Source organism: Cajanus cajan, chromosome 10 (genome assembly GCF_000230855.2).
Source record: "Cajanus cajan strain Asha chromosome 10, NIPB_CcT2T_4, whole genome shotgun sequence".
NCBI lineage: Eukaryota > Viridiplantae > Streptophyta > Magnoliopsida > Fabales > Fabaceae > Cajanus > Cajanus cajan.
In genome coordinates this window covers 23,324,017-23,350,335 of record NC_138526.1, presented here as the reverse complement: position 1 = coordinate 23,350,335, position 26,319 = coordinate 23,324,017, and the positions used below count along the sequence as shown (strand labels likewise).

Below are 26,319 nucleotides of genomic sequence, written 5' to 3'. Positions count from 1 at the left end.
TCAGCCACCCCTCATTTCTTCATATGAGCACTCCGATGAAGAAGAATAGTATTTGAAGGCCATGTTGCTTTCCTTAGAGGATAATGACTCTGAAACTTTGCCCTACATCCAACATTTACATTGACATCTAATGTTAGGATATTGCACAAACCTATACAAATAAATAAACAACCAAATTGGTGGAGAAAATAAATAATGCACAATAACTGGCTTTCTAGAAAATGGGATTTTGATACTTCAATATGTCCTTTTCTTTTCTTTAGTGCTTGTTGACATTTGGTGCGTGCTGTGATATAGAATCCTAGTTAAAATTTGAAATGGTGGTGCACATGAATGGGTAAGAATGATTACAATTTTACAATTTAGAAGTGTAAAAATTTTATAAAGACAAAAAAATACTTTTATGAGATCATTTTAAAGTCTATTTATCGATTACTATTAAGTTTAGCAAATAATTTGTGAACTAATTACTATACCATTTTCAAATGTGTAATTTTATAAATTTCACACTTAAGATGTCTAATCCATAATATAAAGGAACAGTATTAGAGATCTTATATTTATACAAATAAAAAGGTCAAAATAATATACATAAACTGAGATAATTTTAACTTTATAGATTAATTTATTAAGTTGAAGTAGGTCAAAACTCAAATTTTAAGAATTTGTTAGGAGGTGCATTGAGCCAAACTAGTTGTATTGTTAATTATAGCAACCTCGGTCGCCACAGGATGGCGAAATAAAATTTTATGGAGTCGCCACCAATGTTTATTTCTACGGAAAAAACATTGTAAAAAAACCATTAAAGAGAAATGGTCTACGAAGTCAGTTTTGAGTTCGGAAGTCATTTACGTATAAGGAAGGTATTAACACCTTACGACGTCCATCGTAAAGATGGTTACCTCTAATTAATCAAGCAAACTATTATAACTTTTAAAATATTTATCTCACCCCAAATTACTGGAAATTAACGATGATAATCACATATATTTTATTCAACAAGTGCATTGAATATTAAAGTTATTTATTATTATTATTATTGAGATAATATTAATATTTTTAATTTTGGGCATGACAGGAATAGTTTCCTGCTCCTACGTATCTCCATATGTAATGAAGAATCAGAGTCACGTAGTTCTTGAAAGAAAATGTTTTAATAGTTTTTTATTTAAATTTACTCCTTTAATTTAATTTGGGACTTTTGAGCTGTCTCAGCTCATACATCCCGAAATTGATAGAGGTGTACACCAAAGTCAATTGAATTATTTAGTTTTGATTATACTTATTTCCATTATTGCATACGAATCTTAGTCCCTCCTTTTTATAGTAAATTTTGTTGCAACAGTAGTGTTTTATGAATTATTAATTTAGAGAAGAGTTTAAAATAACAAGTCGTCACAACTTACACTTTTAAATTTTAGGATTAAAAGAAAGTCACGATCAGATAATCCTTTATCTTAGAATAACCCTTAATTTAATTATATTACAAAACTTTTAATAATTAACATTTATAATTTGTGAGAAATTATTAACATTAACTAAAACATTTTTTTTAAAGTCTTAAGACTATCAAGCTGTCACAGCTTGAATCTAAAATATATTGGAGTCTAGAAAATGTCTCATCTAGTTAACTCTATCATAAAATTTATTGCTTAGATGACATATTTTTCTTATTTATTTAGTATTATTAATATTGATATTATTAAATTAATATGAGAATGTTTAAACGAGAAAATCTACACGTTATCACTTGTTCCTATTTTATTCGACTCGGTTTACTTCAGTTTTGTTCTATTTTACTAATTCCATTTAATAGCTTTAGCTATACAGGCCATGCTAATCAAGCCATATACGATAAAGGTATATTATACTTAGTAAAATCCCAACCGCAATGTAACGACAATAAAAGGAAAAATTAGCAAAAGATATATAAACACAATTTCAAGCACATGGAATAACATAATGGATGTCAAATGATTATTATAATAACGCATATTTGAAAGGCAAAATAATATGTATATCATTCACGTTGTGGAGCCAATAAAAAAAACACCAAGATAGTAAATGATAAAGTAAAAATGAATAAAACGTGACAACAAGTTATATGGATCAGGTATTAATTGATAATATTAAGGAGAAATAACAGGAACCGTGCATGGAAGAGAATCCCCGTACAGCCAGAGCTGATTTTCTACCAATCATGCATTCATAAAATAAAGAATATAGGGGTAAAAGTTCTACCAATCAGCACGAAAAAGAAAAATAAATTGTACCAATATCGCACCAGCTCTATTTGTGCGAAGAAACCACTGAATGCTAGATAGGAAGCCAATCCGCATGGACGAGGATTGCGAAGAGAAGTCCTCTCTTTCTTCGTAATGGTCTCTTTTTATATTGCCTTCAAGTAATTATTATAATTTTTCGCCTTGCGTGATTTCACTACAGTAGGGGTGGGCTCAAGAATGTGTGATCAATCACAACTTCATTAAGATTGGAGGCACTTGAAGGCTAGCCCGTGGAGATCTTCAGAGTGCAGAAGCTTCCAGATTATGCACTTCGTACGCCAGTAAATGAACTTTTTTTATTATTTTATTTTATATTATTATTATTATAAGTATACATTTTTATTTATTTATTTAAAAAAAAAAACATTACAATTTGGAGTTGCGTGAGACACTCACTTGTGTTTCCTTCTAAATTGTGTCATACAATATTAAATTATACAGCTTTATCAAGATATTTATGTACAATAATAGTTGGCATTTGGCACAATTTTATCTTTCTAAAGAGAGTAGTGTTTGAGTCTTTCACTTTAATTTGAATGTTGAATAAGAAAGAAAAAATAAAATGTGATTAATTTATAAAGAAATTAAACGAAAAAGGAGTAGAAAGAGAAGAAGACAAAATTGGGTGTTTACAGTTGCCCCTCTTTACTTAAATTTAATAGAAAATATGAAAATTTTATTTTCATATTATCGTATTAAAAGGTAACTAAAGATATAAACTCCAATTTTGTCCAAAGAGTAGGTTTGTATTTGCCTCCATCATTTAAGCAAGTAAATATAGCCCCAAACCAGGCTCTGATACCACTGTGATAGGGGGAACAACAACAAAATAATCAAGAGTACCAAAGTACGTAGTGGAAATAATTCCCCAACTTGCAAAAACCAACAAGGAGCAACAAAACAAATAAATGGCAGAAAATAATCACAAAGAGACACAAATATTTTTAACGTGGGAAAACCCTCTCAATGTGAGAAGTAAAAACCCACGGGCACAAGCCATTCAATCAAGCTCCACTATGATCAAATTAGGGTGCAAGAGAGTCTAATCAAATGCATAAACAAATGCTTACAACCAACTGATATATTAAAGCAACAAGGCTTCCCAACTGAAGAATAAAGAAGAAGAAACCTTAAATTTGAGCAACTGTACGAAATTGATTTCTCTAACCACAGACCTCCAATCTACAATCCCAACAGTCAAAACAAAGATCACCATGTTAAGAACCTGCTGTCAAATTTCCAGCCCGATCCAACGGTAAACGAAGTGGGGATCACAATTTTACTGAAACTGCTCTGTGTGTGGGAACCAAATTTTTGCTCTCTTTCTCTCTTCTTTCTCTCCCTGACGGCTGTGTAATTTTATCTCTCTCTTATTCACCATAAGAGACCCCTCTCCACTTGGTTTTTAAGTGAGACAAAATTGAGCTTCTCAATTTTGGGCCTTTTCCACACATAGGAAAGGAGCCCAATACCCAACAAAAAGAAACGTGGTGTACTTTAAACTTTAGCATGAAGAGGAAGATAATTACTATAGAAGTCGAGAAAGAAGTTTAGATGAAACACAAACGAAAAACAATTGACATGAGAACCTAACGGACACATTAATGCAAAATCCAAATGCAGAAGATCTATTCCATAAAAATCGTGTGCATGAAGGCACTAATTGTGAACAAGTATTCATAACTCAAAATGAAACATGCAGTGGGTATATTCACCCAAAATGTAAAATACAAGCGAGTGTTGGAACCCTAAAATTTGAAATGTGATGAGTGTTGTAACTCATTGTAAAATGTTATGAGTGTAGCAACCCAGAATGTAAAATGCAATGGGTGTAGTAACCCGAGATGTAAAGTGTGATGAGTGTCATAACTCATAATGTAAAATGTGATGGGTGTAGCAACCCATAATGTAAAATGTGATGGGTGTAGTAACCCAGAATGTAAAATGCAATGGGTGTCATAACCCAATATATCCAATGCAATGGGTTTCATAACCCAATATATGTGATGCAATACTAATAGTTAGAAAATGATTATTTACAATATAAGAGTTATGTGAGATGTTTGTCTAAACTTTTCCTTATATGTTTGTTTTTTCATTTTTTTGACACCCTCGTAGTTATTTGCGTCTTGAGACTCAAGGAAAAATCAGAGCAAGTCTGTTAAATTGTTCTATATCTCTTGAAAGTATGCTAACAGTGTCGTGAATTAGGGCCATATCATTTATGCTTTGATCAGTAATTGGATTTTATCCTTGTTAGGGCTGATTAAAAATCCACTTTTATTTCCTGTGATTTTAAGATAACTGCAATGTTTTTAAATGTTTATGCATGTTCCATTTTCAGTATACAAAATAACGAAACAACGCAATGATCAGGAAGGGTTGAGGTATAACATTACTTCGAATAAGGTATTGTAGATTACATGAGGAGACAAAAATGGTATTATAGACGAAAATGGGTCTTGTGATCAACATAGGCGGCAATAGATGACAAAATATGTATTTTTTAGGATTATGGTGCTAATTCCCATCTCTATAATTTTGAAATGCCCATCCTCTAGCCTTTTGACAATATTAGATGTCTTGACAACTCCATTTTTATACAGCTAGCCCTCTAGTGCTATGAATTTGCCCTTGTTTTCGAAGATTTACTGAAGTCTCTAGGTTAGCTCTTCATTTTTGACAAATGATTCTTCCTTCCCCCCCCCCACCTTTTTTTTAGACCCTAATTTTTGCCTAGGTCGCTCTTTCGAGTTTTCAACCTAGCGGGTCGCTCTAACTTTTGCCTAGACCACCTTTTCAGGTTTTCAGTCTAGCGAGCCCCTTTTTTTTTTATTGAGACCCTAATTTTTGCCTAGGTCACTCTTTCGAGTTTTCAACCTAGCGGGTCGCTCTAACTTTTGCATAGATCGCCTTTTCAGGTTTTCAATCTAGCGAGCCCTTTTTTTTTTACCCTAACTTTTGCCTAGGTTGCTCTTTCGAGTTTTCAACCTAGCGGGTCGCTCTAACTTTTGCCTAGACTGCCTTTTTAGGTTTTCAGCCTAGCGAGCCTTTTCCTCCTTTTTTATATGTAATACTTTTTTACTGCATCAGAGTTTATAGTTGGTAGATCTTCACCATCCATATTTGTCAAAATCAAGGCTCCCCTAGAAAAAACTTTTTTCACTACATAAGGTCCTTCATAATTTGGAGACCATTTGCCCCTTTGATCCTTTTGGGTAGGTAGAATCCTTTTGAGTACTAAGTCTCCTTCTTTAAATTCTCAAGGGAGAACCTTTTTATCATAAGCTCTCTTCATCCTCTTTTGGTACACTTGGCCATGACACAAGGCAATTAGTCTTTTCTCTTCGATCAAGTTCAACTGGTCATACTGAGCTCAGACCCGGTCTGTTTCTTCCAATTTTGTCTCCATCAATACTCTCAATTAAGGAATTTCTACTTCAATTGGGAGTACTACTTCCATCCCGTATACTAATGAGAATGGGGTAACACCATTCGAAGTATGAACAGATGTGCGATAACCATGCAATGCAAAAGGGAGCATTTCATGCCAATCTTTGTAGGTTACCACCATTTTTTGAATAATCTTCTTGATATTTTTATTTGCTGCCTATACCGCTCCATTCATTTGTGGGCGATATAGAGATGAATTATGATGCTGAATTTTGAAACTATCACATAACTCTTTCATCATTTTTCTATTCAGATTTGTTGCATTATCAGTGGTCATTTTGGATGGTAAGCCATATCGGCAAATTAACTCTCTTTTTATGAATCTTGTTACTACCTTACTGGTCACACTAGGTAGCCATTAACATTATCTTTTCCATGGAAGGGAGGAAGGTCAAACCTAGGTTCTCTAGAAGAGGATGTTTCATGCCTAGGCCTATGTTTCCTAGGGGGTCTTTGATAGTAGTCATCATCATGGTGGCTACTATAAAACCCTTCACTTGTGGAATAGTGAGTGTGTGAATGTTGACTTTTGGGCCATGATGGTTCTTCCTCATGTTTATGTCTATGGGGCCTAGAAGGCCCTTCACCATCATGTCTTTTGGGCCTAGTAGGCCCATGACCCTCATTGGCATGGGGTTTGCTAGTCTCACCCCCTACCACAAGCTTACTCAACAACTCTCTTATTGTCTCATTGTTTTTTTCATTTTCTATGTCTTTTCTTCTAATATATTCCCTAAGTTCTCTAAGCTCATTTTTAGTACTTCTATGACTCTTAGGAGAATGATGACCATGCACACTACTTTCATGAGAATGTTCACTCATTTTTGCAAGGAAAAGGTTTTCACAAATCTTAAAGAATTTTGCAAATTGAGTGATAAAGATTTTCACAAAAGGTTTTCTCTTTTAGGTGTGAGACTAAGTACTTGGAGGTCTAAGTATACAAGTTGCACTATCAAGGGAGGTGAGCTACAAGGAGCCACTTAATAACCAAGCCTTTTCAAGTGGAAATTACTAAACCCCCTTATACTTTTCTCACAAAACAACTTTTCACACAAACAAGTCAAGTAGTTGTGTGTGTGTGCACGCAACCCCTATTAGGCAAAGGAAGCCTTCTAAACGAGCTTAGAATTAAAACAAGTTAAAAGGAAAGAAAGTAAAGCATACACTAGTCGTATGGTCCTAGGGTGGAAGTCCAAGTGACACTTGAAGCCTTTTGGGACACTTCCACAAGTCCTAAACGTATTATGAAAGCAAGTAAACTAGGCGTATCCTAGTGGAAGCCCAAATGACACTTGAAGTCTTTGGGGACCCTTCCACAAGTACTAAACGTATCTAGGAATCTTTATTTAGAACTATTTAGGAAGTGGTGGGACTTAATCAAAGGTTTTCCCAAACAACCACTCCTAAATGTGAGTTTAACAAAAGGAAACTAATAGTTAACCCAAGGTAGGGTTAGAGAGTTACAAAGAAGGAAACAATCAATTCAAGAATACTTGAAGAACTTCCACCAAGGGTGCTTGGAAGCAAGCTTGGACAGCCTTGGAGTCAAGTGAAACGTCCCAAATTGGTCTCCACCAATCCGTCTCTAAGTGTCCAAATTCGTTACTAAGTTCTTCAAATCCGTCTCTAAATTGCTTCCAAAATTCGTCTCTAACTTTGACCTAAAAGTTAAAACAAGTCTTGGCTGCAAAAAGGAACAAACAAGTGAGCCTTTCCAAGGTATTTCACTCAAGTAATCTGTACCTCAATCTTCTTCAAGTGTTGACCCCTTTGAGATTAATCCAATGTGTCTCAATTAACTCTTCCTTCCAAGTGTAATGGCTTGAAAAAGAGTTATATCCCACCAAGGCTTAACAATCAACAAGAGAGAGTAGAGACCAAGAAATTAAAACTGAAAATGCACAATTAGAATAGGCTACACTCTTATAGGAATTAATGTGACAAAACAAAGAAGGCCAAGAAGACACAAAGCAACAATTAAAGGATAATTTCAAAAGCTAGCACACAAAAGAATAACCCTAGGAATGGCTCTAGAATTGATTACAAAAACCAAAACAAAATTTGTGCTAATGTTTTGATGGTTTAAAAGTCTTTTTCCAACCACTGGACAGCAAACAAACCTCAAGAAAAATCACACAAAAATTCAAGGCCAAGTGCTACTAGTGATGTTTTGTTTTCACCTTTCTTTTTCTCTATTTTTTTTCTCTTTTGTTTTCTTTTCTTTTTTTTTCTTGTATTTTTGTCTCTTTATTTTCTTTATTTTCTTTTAATACAGAGAATTACCACTTAAAAATAGAGGCCACACAATTAATAAAGAGGTTTCCAAATGGTGGAGAAAAGAGAAGTAAGAAGAGTAGAAGTGTAAGTGTACTAGTCAAAATTTTCAACACAAATTGTTACTAGCTTTGGTACTAGTTTGTTCTCATCTTTTGTACACTTTGATTTTCGTTTTTAATACACTTCTAACTCTGTTTTCTTTTTTTCAAAACAAGCACAAGACACACAAGGAATTGCTGGCCACAAATTGCTAAGAAACTATTAGCAAAAGAAGTTCACAAAAAATTGACTCTAGAACATGTTAGGACTAATAACATGCATTGGAAACATTTTATGAGCACTCTAAGATTTTTTTAATTTTCAGCCAGAAATGACACCATACAAGAACAGATATCAGTTCATATAGATTCAAAAATAAAAAGGCACAACAAGGATTTAATGACGAGCAAAACAACTACACATGACTCTAAGACAAAACTAGTAGATTAAGAAATGTAAAATGCTTGTATTCTTGTTTCTTTTTTGGAATTTCTTTTTAGACTGAATATTAAGGAGTCCAATGAAAGATAAAAGCAATCCTAAAACATTTAAAAATACATACAAAGAATACCTAAGGCACACACAAAGATTAATTCACAAGAATTTAGAACATGAATCAAGAACAAACAAGACAAGGTGAGTGTGTTCTATAGATTTATAGATGTGACACAAGAACAACTCAAGGCACACAAACACAAGACAATAAAAGGAAATACATGTAGGAATAGTTTATACACACTTTTACATGATTTGAACCGAACAAAACAAGACAAGAAAGCTTAAGAACGAATTTACCAAGGAGACCTAGCTCTTGATACCAAATGATGGAAAACTTGTTGGAGAATCCGGATTGATGTGAATCCTCTTCAAGTTCCTCCCTAGATCTTCGGCTCCTTGATTCTTCTTAAGCTTTGCTAATGTCTCTAATGGAGGTAGAGACCTTAGAACCACCACGGTTTGGTGGAGAACTCTCCCAAGAGACGCCACTCCTTGATGAAGAGATAAGTCTCTTCAATTCTCACCACACTCTTCTAGGGAAGGGATAAGAGAATTGGATAAATATCAAAGATGTTTAGGGACTTTTAGAAGAGATAAATCTGAACAATCTCTGAATTATCTCTCAAATATATGCCAAAAGTGTTTTACAAAGAAGGAAAAACAAATATATAGGAGTGGGAAGCTTGGAGAGCAAGCTATCCTTAACCATGGTTCACTAGGAACCATGGTAAGGTCTAACTAACCGTCCATGGTCTAGAGGCTTGGAGAGCAAGCTACTCATTTAGCTTGCTTGGTAAGCAAGCTAAGGAGAAGCTTGTGCTTCAAGCTTCTAAGCTTGAGAGGAGACAAGAAATTCGGCCAATGTGAACACAAACCAAGGTGGGCAGCTCTTTGGACTTTATTTTACTCCAACCGGTTTTGAAAATGTTGATTTGGTTTAGTTAGGTTCATCCAATGTGAATGGAACCTAGCTAAATCAAATCTATGAAAAATTAGGAGTAAAATGATTCCAATATGTAAAATTTTGCTTAGGCCCACCTCTAGGTCCAATTGCTAGTAACACTCTCTAGCTTGCTAGTGACATTCTCTAGCTTGCTAATGCCACTCCCAATCCTACTACAGGAAAATTAAGAAAAGAGTGTGTTTCTAGATTAGGTTAAATGGAGTCAAAGTGTCCAAGTAACCTACCCTAGAAACAATATACAATAGCTAGCAAAGGAAATATAGTGCCTCTCAAATACAAAGGCAAAAATATACCTATACAAGTATCTACTATATACAAAGTACAAGAAATCAACTATACAAGTATGTACAATGGAAACTCAAGAGACTAATAAGAGGAATCATAATCAATGCTCATGAGGAGCAAAGGTCTAAGAAGCACCTCCTCTGTAGAAGTCTCCTCTAGCTTCCTAACCATGGACTTAGTTAAAGGCCCAATGGTCTTCAAGTGAGAGTCTCCTTAGATCATCCTTCACCCTTCTTGGTCTTACCTCTTCCAAAGGGATCCTTGGAGATTAGATTTCCATCATTGAGAGTCTTTGTTGAATCTTCGTTTCTCAATTCCCCAGGGGTGTATATTCTTCCACTACGAGTCATCCCCCCTATCCCAGCAAAATTTGTGACAGTTGTTCCTTCAACTACAAGGTCATCCCTTTGTTGTTCATTTGTTTTCACCATTACATCATATTTCCATGGCACTGCTCTAGTGTCCTTATAAGGGAATGAAGTTGGAATTTGAACAACGAGAGGTTTGGGAGGTCGCGGTGCCCTAAAAGAAAATTTTTTGGTGTAGTGCATCACTGATGGAAGAGGTTAGGATGAGTGGTAGATGACTTCTCCTTAGCTCTCCTTATGCACGGATCTTTTTCAAGGAGATGGAATCCATAACTTCAAGCACTTGATGGTGGATGAATCACGGATTGGAATAGGCTTAAGCCTTGGATGGAAGCATCCAAGCTCAAGGATCAATGGAGAACTCACTTCAAAGAGAAGGAAGAAGGTGAACTTCCTAAGGTTTTGAGGTGAAATCTTGGTGACTTTGAAAGGAGAAACTCGGCACTAAAGGCTCTCAAATTTCATTCAATATTCAAAGTGAGTACAATAGGTGAAGGAGGGAACATATATGCATCCGAAAATATGAATACATTTGGCACCACATGAGTGGTCACCATGTTGGCGCCAAGATTTGAATAATTTGAATTCAAATCTTGTCACACATGTGTATGACCGGTCCCATGAGTGCTTGGTGCATTTGGTTTTGATTTAGTGTGCATTTAGGGTTGAATTTGAGTCACACATGTTCAGCCAAGGTGGCATGATCCATGTGACTCAAAATGCAACTTAAATGCATGCTAAATTAAACCTAGTTTACCCTAATTTAACTAAACTAGTAATCCTCCTTTAATCCTAATCTAATGGCCTAATTATAATGGTCCAACAATTACAATGGAAAGGAAAATTTACAAGAATGAAAATGAGCCCAATATTGGGTACCAAAAGCCCTAAGGCCCATGAAGCCCAAAACTAGGCCCAACAAGCCTAAAACCTAAAATGCTACTCTATGTGGTCCAAAATACAATACCAAAATATATGATACCTATACTAACATGATGTATACAAAACATATGAAAATAGCTATAACAAAAATATGGCCCATGAAAAGTTCAACTTGGGCCTTCCCAGGCCCATCTGGCCCATTGGGCCCTGACTGGCCCAAACCTTCATGTCTAGCCAACTCCTCTTGGATCTTTGAGTGTGTCACCTCTTGCATTCCCAAGTATGATTCCATCATCCCCTCCCTCTTGAAAAGGATTTGTCCTTAAATCTAGAGGATGCATGGAAGAAACATTAACACCTACATGTAAAACATGCAAGGAATAAGAAGTGACATGGTAAGAGAAAAGATCATGGATCCTAAGAGGAGTCCTATTTTCTAACCTAACAAAGAAAGATAAAATATTAGACTCTCTAGAAATAGGCTCCTCTCATAAGCCTAACCTAGAAGTAAAACCTAAAAATGTGATAACACTGTGACTAAGACAATGAAAAGATTGATTTTTAAACACTATTATATCTTCCCTAAAGTACCCTAAATGGTAACCTAGGCTTTTCCTAAAATATAAAGAAAAAACTACTAGAAAACGCCCTAAACAATTTTGGATTTGATTGCTTACTAGATACTCATAATCATATAAGCTATATTTATCTTGTAGGGAATGAAACATATTAAGTTCAAAAGAGTAAGAACTACCCATAAGATCATACATAGAATATAGATTATTACAAGTTGTATCTACTAAACAATGTAAACCTAAAATTGGGTGCTTTATTAAATCCAAAGAAATACTTCCTTCCTTGTGCACCTTCAAGGAAGTAGTATAAGGAGTAACACTAGGAATAATCCACTCCTTCCTCACTATATCTCGAAGTTGGGAATTCTTTGCTTGAAATTCATTTTGTTCCTCATTCTCAACTTTAAGATTAGTGGCAGCATGAGGATAAGAGTCAAAACTTTTATGAATAAAGAGAGTTCTTTTCAAGTCTTGTTTATTCATAAAATAACTCTCACTACAAGGAAAATGATAAATTGCGACGGACAAATTGCGACGGTTATCTAGAAACCGTCGTCGCTTTGATATTGCGACCCTTCATACGACAGATTTTCAAAACCGTCGCAAAATTGTTCAACATTGCGACGGTTTATCGTAAACCGTCGCAAAATTTGTAGAACATTGCAACTGTTTATCATAAACCGTCGCAAAAATTGTAGAACATTGCGACGGTTTATGATAAACCGTCGCAAAATTTGTTTAACATTGCGACAGTTTATCAAAAATTGTCACAAAATTGTCCAACATTGCGAGGGTTTATCGTAAACCATCGCAAAATTTGTTGAACATTGCGACGGGTTATGATAAACCGTCGCAAAATTTGTTGAAGATTGCAACAGTTAATCATAAACCGTCGCAAATTTTTTTAATATTGCGACAGTTAGTCATAAATCGTCGCAAAATTTTCAGCATTGCGACGATTTACTATAAACCGTCACAATCTACAAGACAATTTTTTTTTATTAAAATTAATTTTTTTTAAGTATTATGTATATTATCTTAATAAACTTATATTTTATTAACAATTTTATATATACTTCCGTTAACATGAGGTACACGATTTTTTTTCTTTATATAATTTCAAAATAGTGACTAAAATATAAATTTATCTTTCAACAAACTTATGAATTTATCTTGTATGTAAGATGTGTTAGAGTATATAAATAAATATAATTATCATTTTATAACTTAATTTTTGAGTTATCAGATCACATATTGTTGAATAATTTACAATGTTAAATTTTATAAATTTTATTTTAAATTCCATCTTTATAACACTATTAAAAATATAAAAATAAATATGTTAAATTTTATAAAAATCCAGTTTAATTTATTTATGATATAAATATGTTTTTAATATCTAATATATATTTTAAAATGATAATTTATTTTAAAATATATCTTATAGTAACAATTCTAAATGGAACATAAATCTTCAGATTTTTCTTATTTTGATTTTTTTAATTAATATATACAATTTTACTATTTTGATTTTTCCAATCAACGTATATAATAAATAAATAAATAAAAAGATAAACATGCATGGACAAATTTTATTATATCAAAAAATTATTTATTTTAATATATTATATTATATATGTGAGTATTAAGACATATATATATATATATATATATATATATATATATATATATATATATCAATATATATATTATAATTAAACTTTTTTAAAAATTAATTCATTATTTAAGAAATTTTTTTTATCACATGAGAATTAATTTCTTTCAAAAATTTGACAGATATCAAATAAATAAATATTTTTTTTCAGAATCTATATTTTATTTTATTAGAATATAATTTTTATTTTTTAAAATATATTACTTTTTAGATAAAAAAATTATGTATATGTCAAATAATAGTGGGGGCAAGTGCCCCACTATTCCAAACGTGCATCCGTCCCTATATATATATATATATATATATAATATAAGGGGTTATAATTATACTGTTGTAACTTTCACTAAGTATTATGACGCTTAATAACTTTATATTAAACGTAAATTTTGTAAATCCAATCGTTAAATTGAAAGTTCATATCACTTTATAAGTGTATATCAAATTTTGTTAAAATTGAACAACTGGAAGGTAATCAAAGTGTTTATATTTTAGTGTATTTTGAAATGAATATATTACATCAATTTTGTTTTATAAAAATGAAGTATCAAATCATCTTGGATTAATATAAAGTTTTGTATATATAATCTATGAGAGATATGAACTTTCAATCTAACAGTTGGATTTACCAAATTTACATTTAATATAAAGTTATTGAGCGGTGTAATACTTAGTAAAAGTCACATTTAATATATATATATATATATATATATATATGAGGGGGGTTATAATTACATCGGTGTAAATTTTACTAAGTGTTACACTGCTCAATAACTTTATATTAAATGTGAATTTGTAAATTCAACCGTTAAATTGAAAATCTTTTACTTTTAAATCATATATACAAAATGTTATATTAATCGAAGATGATTTCTTATAAAATTAAATTCAATCTGTCGAAAAATTTATATTTTCGATGAGAAAATTTTTGTAGGAAAAGCTATATTATTGATGGAATATTTCAGAAAAATTTATATTTGTCGAAAATGTAAAAACTGGTTTTAAATTTGATATGAAAATATTATGATTTAATTAGATAAGATTTTAAGTTAGTATTTTATTAATGGTTGATAATTAAAAAATAAAACAAGGATAAATACATTTTTTGAATATTATATGTTTGATTTAAGATAACTTGCAAAATAACTCTTGGTAAAGTTATTCCGCTCAATAACTCATGGTGTGTGTTGAATTTCATCGATCCAATTAATTGTTAATTTAAAAGTTATTAAATTTTACTAATAATTAATATAAAAAATTTAATTAGTTTTGGAATAAATTATTTTCTAATTAATAATATAATTGAAACATTAATTATTTTAAATTATTTAACTAAAATCTTATTGACAATTTACTATATGATCTTAATATTTTTGTATAACTAATATCTGCTTTTAAATTTGATATGAGAATATTATATATAATTAGATAAGATTTTAAGTTAGTATTTTATTAATAGTTGATAATTAGAAAATAAAACAAGGATAAATACATTTTTTTGAATTTTATATGTTTGATTTAAGGTAAATAAATATATTAAATTAATTAATAATTATTTAAAATATTAAAATTAAATTTATAAGTATGTAATAAATAAATATTTATAATCTTATAAATTATATTATCATTATAAATTATAAAATTAAATAATTTAAATTATAATTTTAAATAGAAATAAGTAGATGTTAATTATAAAAGTAAGTACATATAAATAAAGAATAACTAAATATATTATTATTATTATTATTCATAATATAAAATTATTATATATTATTATTATAGTACAAATATGAGATTGTATATTTGATGATAACTTAAATGAATTAATTTGTACAAGTTATACTGACAATATACATATACATTTCGGTAGCCTACTCATCAGAACTTCACAGTTAAGCGTGTTTGACCTGGAGTAGTACAGGGATGGGTGACCTTCTGGGAAGTTTCCCAGAAATTGCACAAGTAAGGATAAAACACGCTAAATAGTGAAATATTGTGAAATAGAACCCTTGAGAGGCCAAATATGAGGATTGTTACATTAATAAATTTATTAAAATTAAAAAAAAAAATTATAATTTTCGATGGGTAAAAAAAGAATCGTAATATTAATTTAGAGACAGTTAGTGCGACAGTTGATGATAGGGTCACAATGTTAATATAGAGGCAGTTGGTGCGACAGTTGATGAAAGGGTCGCAATTCCAAGTTTGCAACGGTTTGTGCGACGGTTCTGATAACCGTCGCAAAATTGTCTGGTGACGGATAATTCTACGACGGTTCCCAAACCGTCGCAATGTTGTCTTTGCGGCAGTTCTAACCGTCGCAATATAGGCCATATAACCGTCGCAAAATCGTCATTTTCTTGTAGTGTCTCTTTGGTCACAAAGGTTTTAGTGGAATCCCCATCTTCCACACTCTTTCCTTCTTTTCTTTCTTTATTTCTTTTTCTTTTCATTTGCTTTTGATCCTCAAACACTTGGGGTGGTGTTAAAGGATTAAAAACAATTTCCTTATTTTTATGAGTGAAGGCTATTTTGTTAGTAAGGCCATCATGTATAGTTTGTTTATCAAATTTCCATGGCCTACCAAGCAAAATATGACAAGCTTCCATAGGGATCACATCACATAACACTTTGTCTTTATAATCCCCTATAGAAAACTTGACCTTCACTTGTTGATTCACCTCCAATTCCTCACCTTCATTGAGCCAATGAAGTTTATGAGAGTGAGGGTGAGGAATGGTGGTAAGGGCTAACTTGTTAACCAACCTTGTACTACAACAATTAGAACATGATCCACTATCAACAATGAGAGAACAAGTTCTTTTAGAAACCAAACATCTTGTATGAAAGATGTTCTCTCTTTGAGATAGTGAAGTGGGACAAGGTTGGCTTCCAAGAAGCCTTTTGATTATAAGAAGATCACCATCAACAGGATATAACTTTTCAATTTTAGGATCTTCCTCACTAGTCTCACTATCACTTGAAGTGGTAGAACTAGATTCATCAAGACTACTATAAATGTCTTGTCCTCTCAAAATCATGACCTTTTTAGTTGGACATTGAGAAGCTATATGGCCTCTCCCAAGACATTTAAAGCATTTGATGTCACTAGTTTTACTACTAGAAGTGACAACATTTTTATTTTTATCATTTTCTTTTTTTATTTCTTTTTCATGACCCTTACTAGAGTTTGTAGAAGAGTCATGTTGACCCTCCTTCTTGTAGTCATTCTTGATATATGAGCTAGATTGAGTTTTTCCTTTAAAAGAACTTTTCCTCAAATTTTGTTGTTCCACCCTTATACAAAGTTGGACCAAATCATCAAGGTCCCTATAAGGGTGTAACTCAACTCTATCTCTAATAACAAAATTTAGACCACTCAAAAACCTAGCAATGGTCAATCTTTCTTCCTCCCTTATTCCAGCCCTCATGAGATATAACTCCATTTTCTGTCTATACTCCTCCACACTCATGTTCTTTTGTTGGAGTCTTTGGAGCTTATCCATAAGCTCCCTACTATAATAAGAAGGTATGTGTCTTCTTCTCATAGCACTCCTCAACTCATTCCAATAAGTGATTGGAGGGTCATTGTGAAGTCTTCTCTCTCTCTCCAAGGATGTCCACCAATACATAGCTTGTCCTTGGAAAGCTAAGGTGGCTAAGGGAACTTTTCTTTCCTCACCTACTTGATGACAAGTGAAGATTTGCTCCACTTTCATCTCCCATTCCAAGTAGGCATCCACATCCTCCTTTCCATAAAAGTAAGGGAGATCAACCTTTGATTCCCTCACTTTAGGTTCCCTAATGACTTTTCTAGGTATGGGTTGGTAATAATCATCAATTTTCAAGCTACCCATATCTTCTTAGCTAGAAGAGGCATTGGAACCTTTGGTAGAACTCTTTGAGGAACTTTTTTGACTTTTATTTTTATTTATTTTTTTCAAAAGTTTTTCTTCTCGTTGCTTAATCTTTTGTATCTCTTCCTCTAAAGCAATAAGTTGTACTTCTCTTTGAATCTTTTCTTTTTGTTTTTGAAGTACCTCTTCATGCTTCCAAAGTTTTAGTGCTTCAACCTCCTTGATAATTCTTTTAAAACTTTTAGGAGTTTCAAAGTCACTACTACTTTGAGAATGATGACTCATGATTAAGCAATAAGAATTTATATGCTATGCAAAAGATATAAAATGTTTTTGGGATTTTCTAGGAATGAAAATAGCACTTGGAAGTCTAAGTGTACAAGTTGCACTATCAAGGGAGGTGAGCTACAAAGAGCCACTTAATAACCAAGCCTTTTCAAGTGGAAATCACTAAACTCCTTTGTGGTACTTTCAATTCCCCAAAACTTTTCACAAAAAAATTTTGTATGCTTTTCACAATTTGTTTGTTTTGACACTAAACTAAGCGTGAGCAAATAAAACTACACAATTCTAGACGTTTCAAGGCAGCAAAATAAAACAATTAAGGACAAGAAACTTAAAGGAAACAAGATAAGCAACTAGTCGGATATCCTAAGTGGAAGCTTGAAACATATGAAATTTCCAAGCCACTTCCACTAGTACTACACGTGAGTAGCTACCAAAGGAGTTAGATATACTTGACCAGCTTCTTAATACTCCCTCCAAGCTTTACAAATTGGTTTAAAAATACAAGAGAGATTGCAAAATTTAAACTAGCCTAGAAAGCAATAAATGGCGGTTTTGAAGACCAATTAGTGACGGATTTGTTGTTGAACTTTTCTAACACTTATTCAAGTGTTTAATCCACCACTAATCCTTCAAATATGATGCTCTTGGACCTGCAAAAGAAACACAACAAAGAGATTAATGGTGGCTGCCTCACAATGTGAAAGGAATGGTCACTCAAGTGAAGGAAGTTTAGGAAAAGCTAGGTCACTAAATTAGGTCAAAATGTTGTAGTCTTAGTGTCCAAACTTTTCCTACTCTTTGTTGAGCAATGCTTGATCCTTGAGCAAGGATTTGAGGCCACTTCCAGCACAGAAAATTTAAGGAAAGAAAAGTAGACAAGCAACAAAGCACAATTTGAAAAGCTTATACCATAAATGAAGAGTAATAGGTGTATATGACAAGACTCAAAGAGGTTCAACAAGTAAAACTGAAAATTAAGACTCCAAATAAAGCTAGCACACAGTTAGGAATGTTCCTAGATAGGTACTAGAGTAGATGAACAAAACAAAAAAATTTGAAAGCAATTGGATAAGTATAGAACAAATAGTAGTCAAAACAAAAACAAGGAATCAAGTAGATTTTTCAGATTGTACACCTCTCGGCTTTTTCCTTTTAAATTGTTTTCTATATTTTTTTTATTCTTTCTTTTTCTATATTCAAATTAAGATTCCAGAGAATGTATTTGCCTTTTGTTTCAAATTTTTTTATGATTCCAAGCTATAGAAACCGAGACTACAAGTTAGGTCAAAATTCAAGTGAAAACAAGGAAACTAGTGCACTAGTTTTTTTTAGGTTTTGTTTTGGATTCTTTTGTACACTTTTCTTTGATATTTTGAAACACTTTAGGCTCTGTATTTCCTTTGTTTTTCCAGCCTTAATACTCTTTTTTTTTTAAATTGAATCCACAAGAAAAGTGCACTAGAAGTAGGTTAAACACTTGAAATTTTAGGTAACAAAATTTTTTTCTTAAGATTTTTCAATGGAAAGTGATTTGAAAACTTAAGTACACAATGGAAACCTAACTCTAAAGAAATTTGCTAGAACTAATAGAAAATTATGAACACAATAAGGTAAAAGAAAAAGCACATATAGGTAGGCAACAATGAGAGCAAACCGCGAGCAAAATGTAGACACACAAATCAAAATAAAACTAGGTTAAACATGTTATTCAAGGAATTTGCAACATATAAGGACTAAACATGAACTCTAAGACAAAACAAAGATTCAAAAACAAAATCTAATGCATATGCATGAGGTCCAATCACGGACACATACAAGGAATGGAGAGACTCAAGATAAAATCAAAATAGCACAAGCAAATAGTTCCTAAACATGTTGATTGTGGAAGAAATTCAAAAACAATCAACTAATGGATCTATAGAACACAATGAATCAAAATAACATAGATCTGAAATAGAAACTCAAATAGAACAAGAAGAACACATAGACACAAACACGGACACACAAAAATTTAGGAAAAACTTATCTCCTTGAAGAACCTTGCTCTTGATACCAAAATTGATGGAAGAGGTTAGAAGGAGTGGTAGATGACTTCTCCTTAGCTCTCCTTATGCACGGATCTTTTTCAAGGAGATGGAATCCATAACTTCAAGCACTTGATGGTGGATGAATCACGGATTGGAATAGGCTTAAGCCTTGGATGGAAGCATCCAAGCTCAAGGATCAATGGAGAACTCACTTCAAAGAGAAGGAAGAAGGTGAACTTCCTAAGGTTTTGAGGTGAAATCTTGGTGACTTTGAAAGGAGAAACATGGCACTAAAGGCTCTCAAATTTCATTCAATATTCAAAGTGAGTACAATAGGTGAAGGAGGGAACATATATGCATCCGAAAATATGAATACACTTGGCGCCACATGAGTGGTCACCATGTTGGCGCCAAGATTTGAATTCAAATCTTGTCACACATGTGTATGACCGGTCCCATGAGTGCTTGGTGCATTTGGTTTTGATTTAGTGTGCATTTAGGGTTGAATTTGAGTCACACATGTTCAGCCAAGGTGGCATGATCCATGTGACTCAAAATGCAACTTAAATGCATGTTAAATTAAACCTAGTTTACCCTAATTTAACTAAACTAGTAATCCTCCTTTAATCCTAATCTAATGGCCTAATTATAATGGTCCAACAATTACAATGGAAAGGAAAATTTACAAGAATGAAAATGAGCCCAATATTGGGTACCAAAAGCCCTAAGGCCCATGAAGCCCAAAACTAGGCCCAACAAGCCTAAAACCTAAAATGCTACTCTATGTGGTCCAAAATACAAGACCAAAATATATGATACCTATACTAACATGATGTATACAAAACATATGAAAATAGCTATAACAAAAATATGGCCCATGAAAAGTTCAACTTGGGCCTTCCCAGGCCCATCTGGCCCATTGGGCCCTGGCTGGCCCAAACCTTCATGTCTTGCCAACTCTTCTTGGATCTTTGAGTGTGTCACCTCTTGCATTCCCAAGTATGATTCCATCAATCACTACCGGCTTTGGTGATTTCATCTCATGTCTTTCCTCTGATTGGGCCATTAACACATTCTCTTCCTTTTGTATTTGGGTTATTTGGACTAAGTTTGCATCCATTAACTTTTTCAAAATCTGCTTAAATTCATTACAATCTTCTATTAAGTGTTTGGCTCCTTTATGAAAGCCACATACCTCTGCTTTGTGGACTTCTCCATCAATCACCTTGAACTCACATAACTGATCAAAGACGATTTTCATTGGGGTTTTGACTGGCACCACCTCCTTCACTAGTTGATAAGGTTCGTTTTCAAGGGAATTTACTGACGAATTCCCATGTCCTGGGAGTGGATTAGTGCTAACATTCATATTTTCTTCTTTAAAACTCAATAATCCTTCATCTATCAAATCTTGTACTTTATACTTTAATGCCCAACCCTTTTCAGTAAAATGCCCTACGACCCCTGCATGATAATCACATTTAGCCTTTGGGTCAAATGATTTTGGATATGGCGGTTGAATAGGTTTTAATGGTTTTGAGGTGACCAAAGAATTACGAACTAAATGTTGCAAAAGTTCAGTATAGGTCATAGGGATGGGTACAAGGTTCCTCTCTTGATTATTCCTTTTTTGACTATTACTCATATTGTGTTGTGGAATTTGTGATGGGTTTGTCTGATGTGTTGGCATTGTTGGGGTTTGTGGTATTGGGGGGTTGTAGGCTATTTTAGGTTGGTGAGGAGGTTGGTATGGTGGATGCGAAAATGATGCTATTTGGGGGTTGTACATGAATTGGGGTCGGTAGTTTGATACGATAGGGGTAGGGTTAAAGGTTGTTGGGAATGGGGTTTGTATCATTGCAGGGTTGTAGTTGGGCATAACTGCATTTGTTTCACCTCCTTTTTTCTTATCCATGTTCGTCACTGGTTTCCTTGTAATTGTTTCAGTTGAAACTTGAGCAATCTTCCCACTCCTTATTCCTACTTCAACTCTTTCTCCAATGACAACTAGGTCTGAAAAGTTCGATGATACATTTCCAATCATCCTGTCATAGAAGGGAGATTGGAGTGTATCAATGAACATTGCAACCATTTCTTTCTCAGACAAAGGGGGTTGTACTTGTGCTGCTATTCCTCTCCAACGTTGGGCATATTCCTTAAAAGTTTCATTATCCTTTTTCACCATATTCTGTAACTGTGTTCGATCTGGTGCCATGTCCATGTTGTACTTATATTTCTTGATGAAAGCTTCAGCCAAATCCTTCCAGGTGCGAATTCGACCTTGTTCTAGGTTCATGTACCAACCTAGTGCAGGTCCTATAAGGCTTTCTTGGAAGAAATGGATTAGTAGTTTGTCGTTGTGAGCACATGCGGCCATTTTCTTGCAATACATGGTGAGATGGTTCCTCGGACATGAATTTTCGTTATATTTATCAAATTCGGGCACCTTAAACTTAGGGGGAATCACTACATCTGGGACTAGACATAAATCTATAGCATCAAAAGCATAATAGTCCATTCCCTCGATTGCTCTTAACCTTTCTTCTAAACATTGCAACTTCTCGTTTGATTGGGTATCTCTGTGTTGGCGAGGGTGTATGATAACAGTTGAAGTTGGGTTGGTCTCTTGATTGTTTGAAGGGTGGTCTAAAAGGTTTGTATGAATTAAGGATGTGTTTATAGGGGGATGAGGTATGTTGGTTTGATGGGGGTGGGTGACTTGTGTGCCACCGATTTGGGGGTTTTGGTCTTGCGGTTGTGTTTGGTTTTGAATGTTTAAGGTAGAGTTGGAGGGATTGCTTTCGAGATTGTTGGTTGTGGGTGGTGTATGGACAAGGATCAGGTCATTAGTTGGTTGCATGGTGGTTTCAAGAAGTTTGTTTTGGGGATTTGGGTTTGAGGCATGGACATTATTTCTAGAAGTGGTGGTAGCTATAGGTGGTGTGTAGCCTGGGGATAAGCCATATGGAGGGAATTGCACTTGAGAATTGGGGGACTGTGTTTGAATGTTGGAAGTAGTGGCATTCCCGAAAGTATTAGTTATTAAAGAGTATCCAAGAGGTGGGCCATATGAGGAGAATTGAACTTGTGTATTAGGGTTAGGTTGTTAAAGCGGTGCGAACCCAGGGGGATGGGCAGGCGTGACTTGATTATTCTCAGATGAATTCCCATTTGTGCCTCTCCGCTCCTCTAATGACTATAAAGTCTCCAAGATTTTGTTCATCTGTTCTTTTAGTTGATTCATCTCTTCCCTTAATTCTTCGTGATCTTGCTCTTGTTTTGCCATAAGTCTTGTCTTGGCACGAGTGCTATAAGGGTGTCGAAGAATCGCTTTCTCTAAGAATGTCACGTCCAAAGTACTAAGTTTCAGGAAACATGGGATCAATGGATAACTCATAATGTTTTGACTTTCTTTTTAGAACGTCACGTTCTAAATATTTTAGTTTGAAAACCATAAAGTAAAACACCAACCATACTTTCATTGATAATCAAAACAAAGTACATGGCATTTGAAGGATCAAGGTACTACATATTTTTCCTTCTATTCAAAACAAATTACGACAAAACATGCCCCTTGAAATAAAATACATATCATTAGTTATCACATCTAGCCATATTTTTCATCTGGGTTATCATGTCATTACAATACTCAAGGAATTCAAATATTTCTATTGGTGTGGAAAGTGGATTTGTCATCCCCTCAGCTTTTCTCAGTAGACGTGAGGCCTTGTTAAGCATTTCTTTTATTTGTAGAGCCCGTTTCACAAAATTATTGGCCCATACTTTTTGTTCTTCATCGCGGCCAATGATGGTCATGTTCAGTTTCCCTATTTGTATTTCCAATTCCTCTATGTATCTCTTCAAGTCTTCATTTAACTGTCTTTCACCATGGACCCTATTTTCATATTCAGCTACAACTCTCTTTAATTGTTCGTTCAAATTTTCCAATTGTTTCTTCATGCCTCTTTCTGTTATCTTAGCCTCCTTCCAAGCTTTTTTCCATTGTATTACATCAGCCAAAGCCTGTCAAGGAGCCTCCCTCGAAATATTAACCACAACAATAGGTAAACTATCAGAAGCAGTAATATCCTCGAGATAGGATCAAACTCTAGGTGAGGCCTTCATGATAACCAAACAAGATGTACATCTAGAAGGTTACCACTACTCAACCTCATTTTTATCCTAGGTTGCGCTCAGGTCCGGGTATAGGACCCCACTCATAAAATGCATGGGAATGTATAAATAAAGTGCTTGAAGGGAACAATTTCTGAACCACCCATCTTTCCAAATAAAGAATAAAGGCATCTACCCTATGGTTCAAATACATGTAAAACATATTTATACAATAAACAAACATAAAATATTAACAAAATAAAATATATATAGAAAGATGAACAAAAGAAAATCTAAAGATGAGATAAATAAATTTAAAGTTATTAATATTATGCTTAATCAAATATAAAGGCTTGACTCTCGAATTTCTCCAGTGAAGTCGCCATTTGTAGCAACCTCGGTCACCACGGGATGGCGAAATAAAATTTTATGGAGTCGCCACCAATGTTTATTTCTACGGAAAAAACATTGGAAAAAAAAACCATTAAAGAAAAATGGTCTACGAAATCAGATTTTGAGTTCGGGAGTCAATTACGTGTAAGGAAGGTATTAAAACCTTACGACGTTCATCGTAAAGACGGTTACCTCTAATTAATCAAGCAAACTATTATAACTTTTAAAATATTTATCTCACCCCAAATTACTGGAAATTAACGATTATAATCACATATATTTTATTCAACAAGTGCATTGACTATTAAAGTTTTTTATTATTATTATTATTGAGATAATATTGTTATTTTTATTTTTGGGCTCGACAGGAATAATTTCTTGCTCCTACGTATCTCCATATGTAATGAAGAATCAAAGTCACGTAGTTCTTGAAAGAAAATGTTTTAATAGTTTTTTATTTAAATTTACTCCTTTAATTTAATTTGGGACTTTTGAGCTGTCTCAGCTCATACATCCCGAAATTGACAGAGGTGTACACCAAAGTCAATTGAATTATTTAGTTTTGATTATACTTATTGCCATTATTGCATACGAATCTTAGTCCCTCCTTTTTATAGTAAATTTTGTTGCAACAGTAGTGTTTTATGAATTATTAATTTAGAGAAGAGTTTAAAATAAAAAGTCGTCATAACTTGCACTTTTAAACTTTAGGATTAAAAGAACGTCACGATCAGATAATCCTTTATCTTAGAATAACCCTTAATTTAATTATATTACAAAACTTTTAATAATTAACATTTGTAATTTGTGAGAAATTATTAACATTAACTAAAACATATTTTTTTTTAAGTCTTAAGACTATCAAGCGGTCACAACTTGCATCTAAAATATATTGGAGTCTAGAAGATGTCTCATCTAGTTAACTCTATCATAAAATTTATTGCTTAGATGACATATTTTTCTTATTTATTTAGTATTATTAATATTGATATTATTAAATTAATATGAGAATGTTTAAACGAGAAAATCTACACGTTATCACTTGTTCCTATTTTATTCGACTCGGTTTCCTTCAGTTTTGTTCTATTTTACTAATTCCATTTAATAGCTTTAGCTATCCAGGCCATGCTAATCAAGCCATATACGATAAAGGTATATTATACTTAATAAAATCCCAACCGCAATGTAACGACAATAAAAGGAAAGCAAATCAACAAAAGATATATAAACACAATTTCAAGCACATGGAATAACATAATGGATGTCGAATGATTATTATAATAACGCATATTTGAAAGGCAAAATAATATGTATATCATTCACGTTGTGGAACCAATAAAAAAAAAGAGATAGTAAATGATAAAGTAAAAATGAATAAAACGTGACAACAAGTTATATGGATCAGGTATTAATCGATAATATTAAGGAGAAATAACAGGAACCATGCATGGAAGAGAATCCCCGCATAGCCAGAGCTGATTTTCTACCAATCATGCATTCATAAAATAAAGAATATAAGGGTAACAGTTCTACCAATCAGCACGAACAAGAAAAAGAAATTGTACCCGTATTGCACCAGCTCTATTTGTGCGAAGAAACCACTGAATGCTAGATAGGAAGCCAATCCGCGTGGACGAGGATTGCGAAGAGAAGTCCTCCCTTTCTTCGTAATGGTCTCTTTTTATATTGCCTTCAAGTAATTATTATAATTTGTCGCCTTGCGTGATTTCACCGCAGTAGGGGTGGGCTCAAGAATGTGTGATCAATCACATCTTCATTAAGATTGGAGGCGCTTGAAGGCTAGCCCGTGGAGATCTTCAGAGTGCATAAGCTTCTAGATTATGCACTTCGTACGCCAATAAATGAACTTTTTTTTATATTTTATTTTATTTTATATTATTATTATTATAAGTATACATTTTTGTTTATTTATTTAAAAAAAACATTACAATTTGGAGTTGCGTGAGACACTCACTTGTGTTTCCTTTTAAATTGTGTCATACAATATTAATTTATACAGCTTTATCAAGATAATTATGTACAATAATAGTTGGCATTTGGCACAATTTTTATCTTTCTAAAGAGAGTAGTGATTGAGTCTTTCACTTTAATTTGAATGTTGAATAAGAAAGAAAAAATAACATGTGATTAATTTATAAAGAAAAGAAACGGAAAAGGAATAGAAAGAGAAGAGGACAAAATTGGGTGTTTACATTAATGTTTAGTCATCTCATATGTATTAAAACTTCCTTTCTAATAATGGCATGAGTAGTCGGTATGTGATTGTAAATTGCAATAAGTCATCACATTTATTATCAATATGTTACTAAAGAAATCTACTGA

At 33.2% G+C, this 26,319-nt stretch overlaps 2 protein-coding genes across 2 annotated transcripts; both read right to left on the bottom strand.

Annotated features, from left to right (window-relative positions):
- On the bottom strand, window positions 1–25,677 carry LOC145952380 (uncharacterized). Its single transcript, XM_083064732.1, has 3 exons — window positions 25,542–25,677; window positions 16,130–18,093; window positions 1–102 (listed from the first exon to the last, which is right to left on the bottom strand). The coding sequence occupies exons 2-3, from the start codon at window positions 17,153–17,155 to the stop codon at window positions 1–3; spliced, it is 1,128 nt and encodes a 375-aa protein (XP_082920858.1). The 5' UTR covers window positions 17,156–18,093; window positions 25,542–25,677.
- LOC109805146 (uncharacterized) lies at window positions 19,350–21,988 on the bottom strand. The gene is made up of 2 exons (XM_083064731.1): window positions 20,492–21,988; window positions 19,350–19,358 (listed from the first exon to the last, which is right to left on the bottom strand). Exons 1-2 carry the CDS (start codon window positions 21,986–21,988, stop codon window positions 19,350–19,352), a joined length of 1,506 nt encoding a protein of 501 aa, XP_082920857.1.
- Window positions 25,678–26,319: the final 642 nt, after the last annotated feature.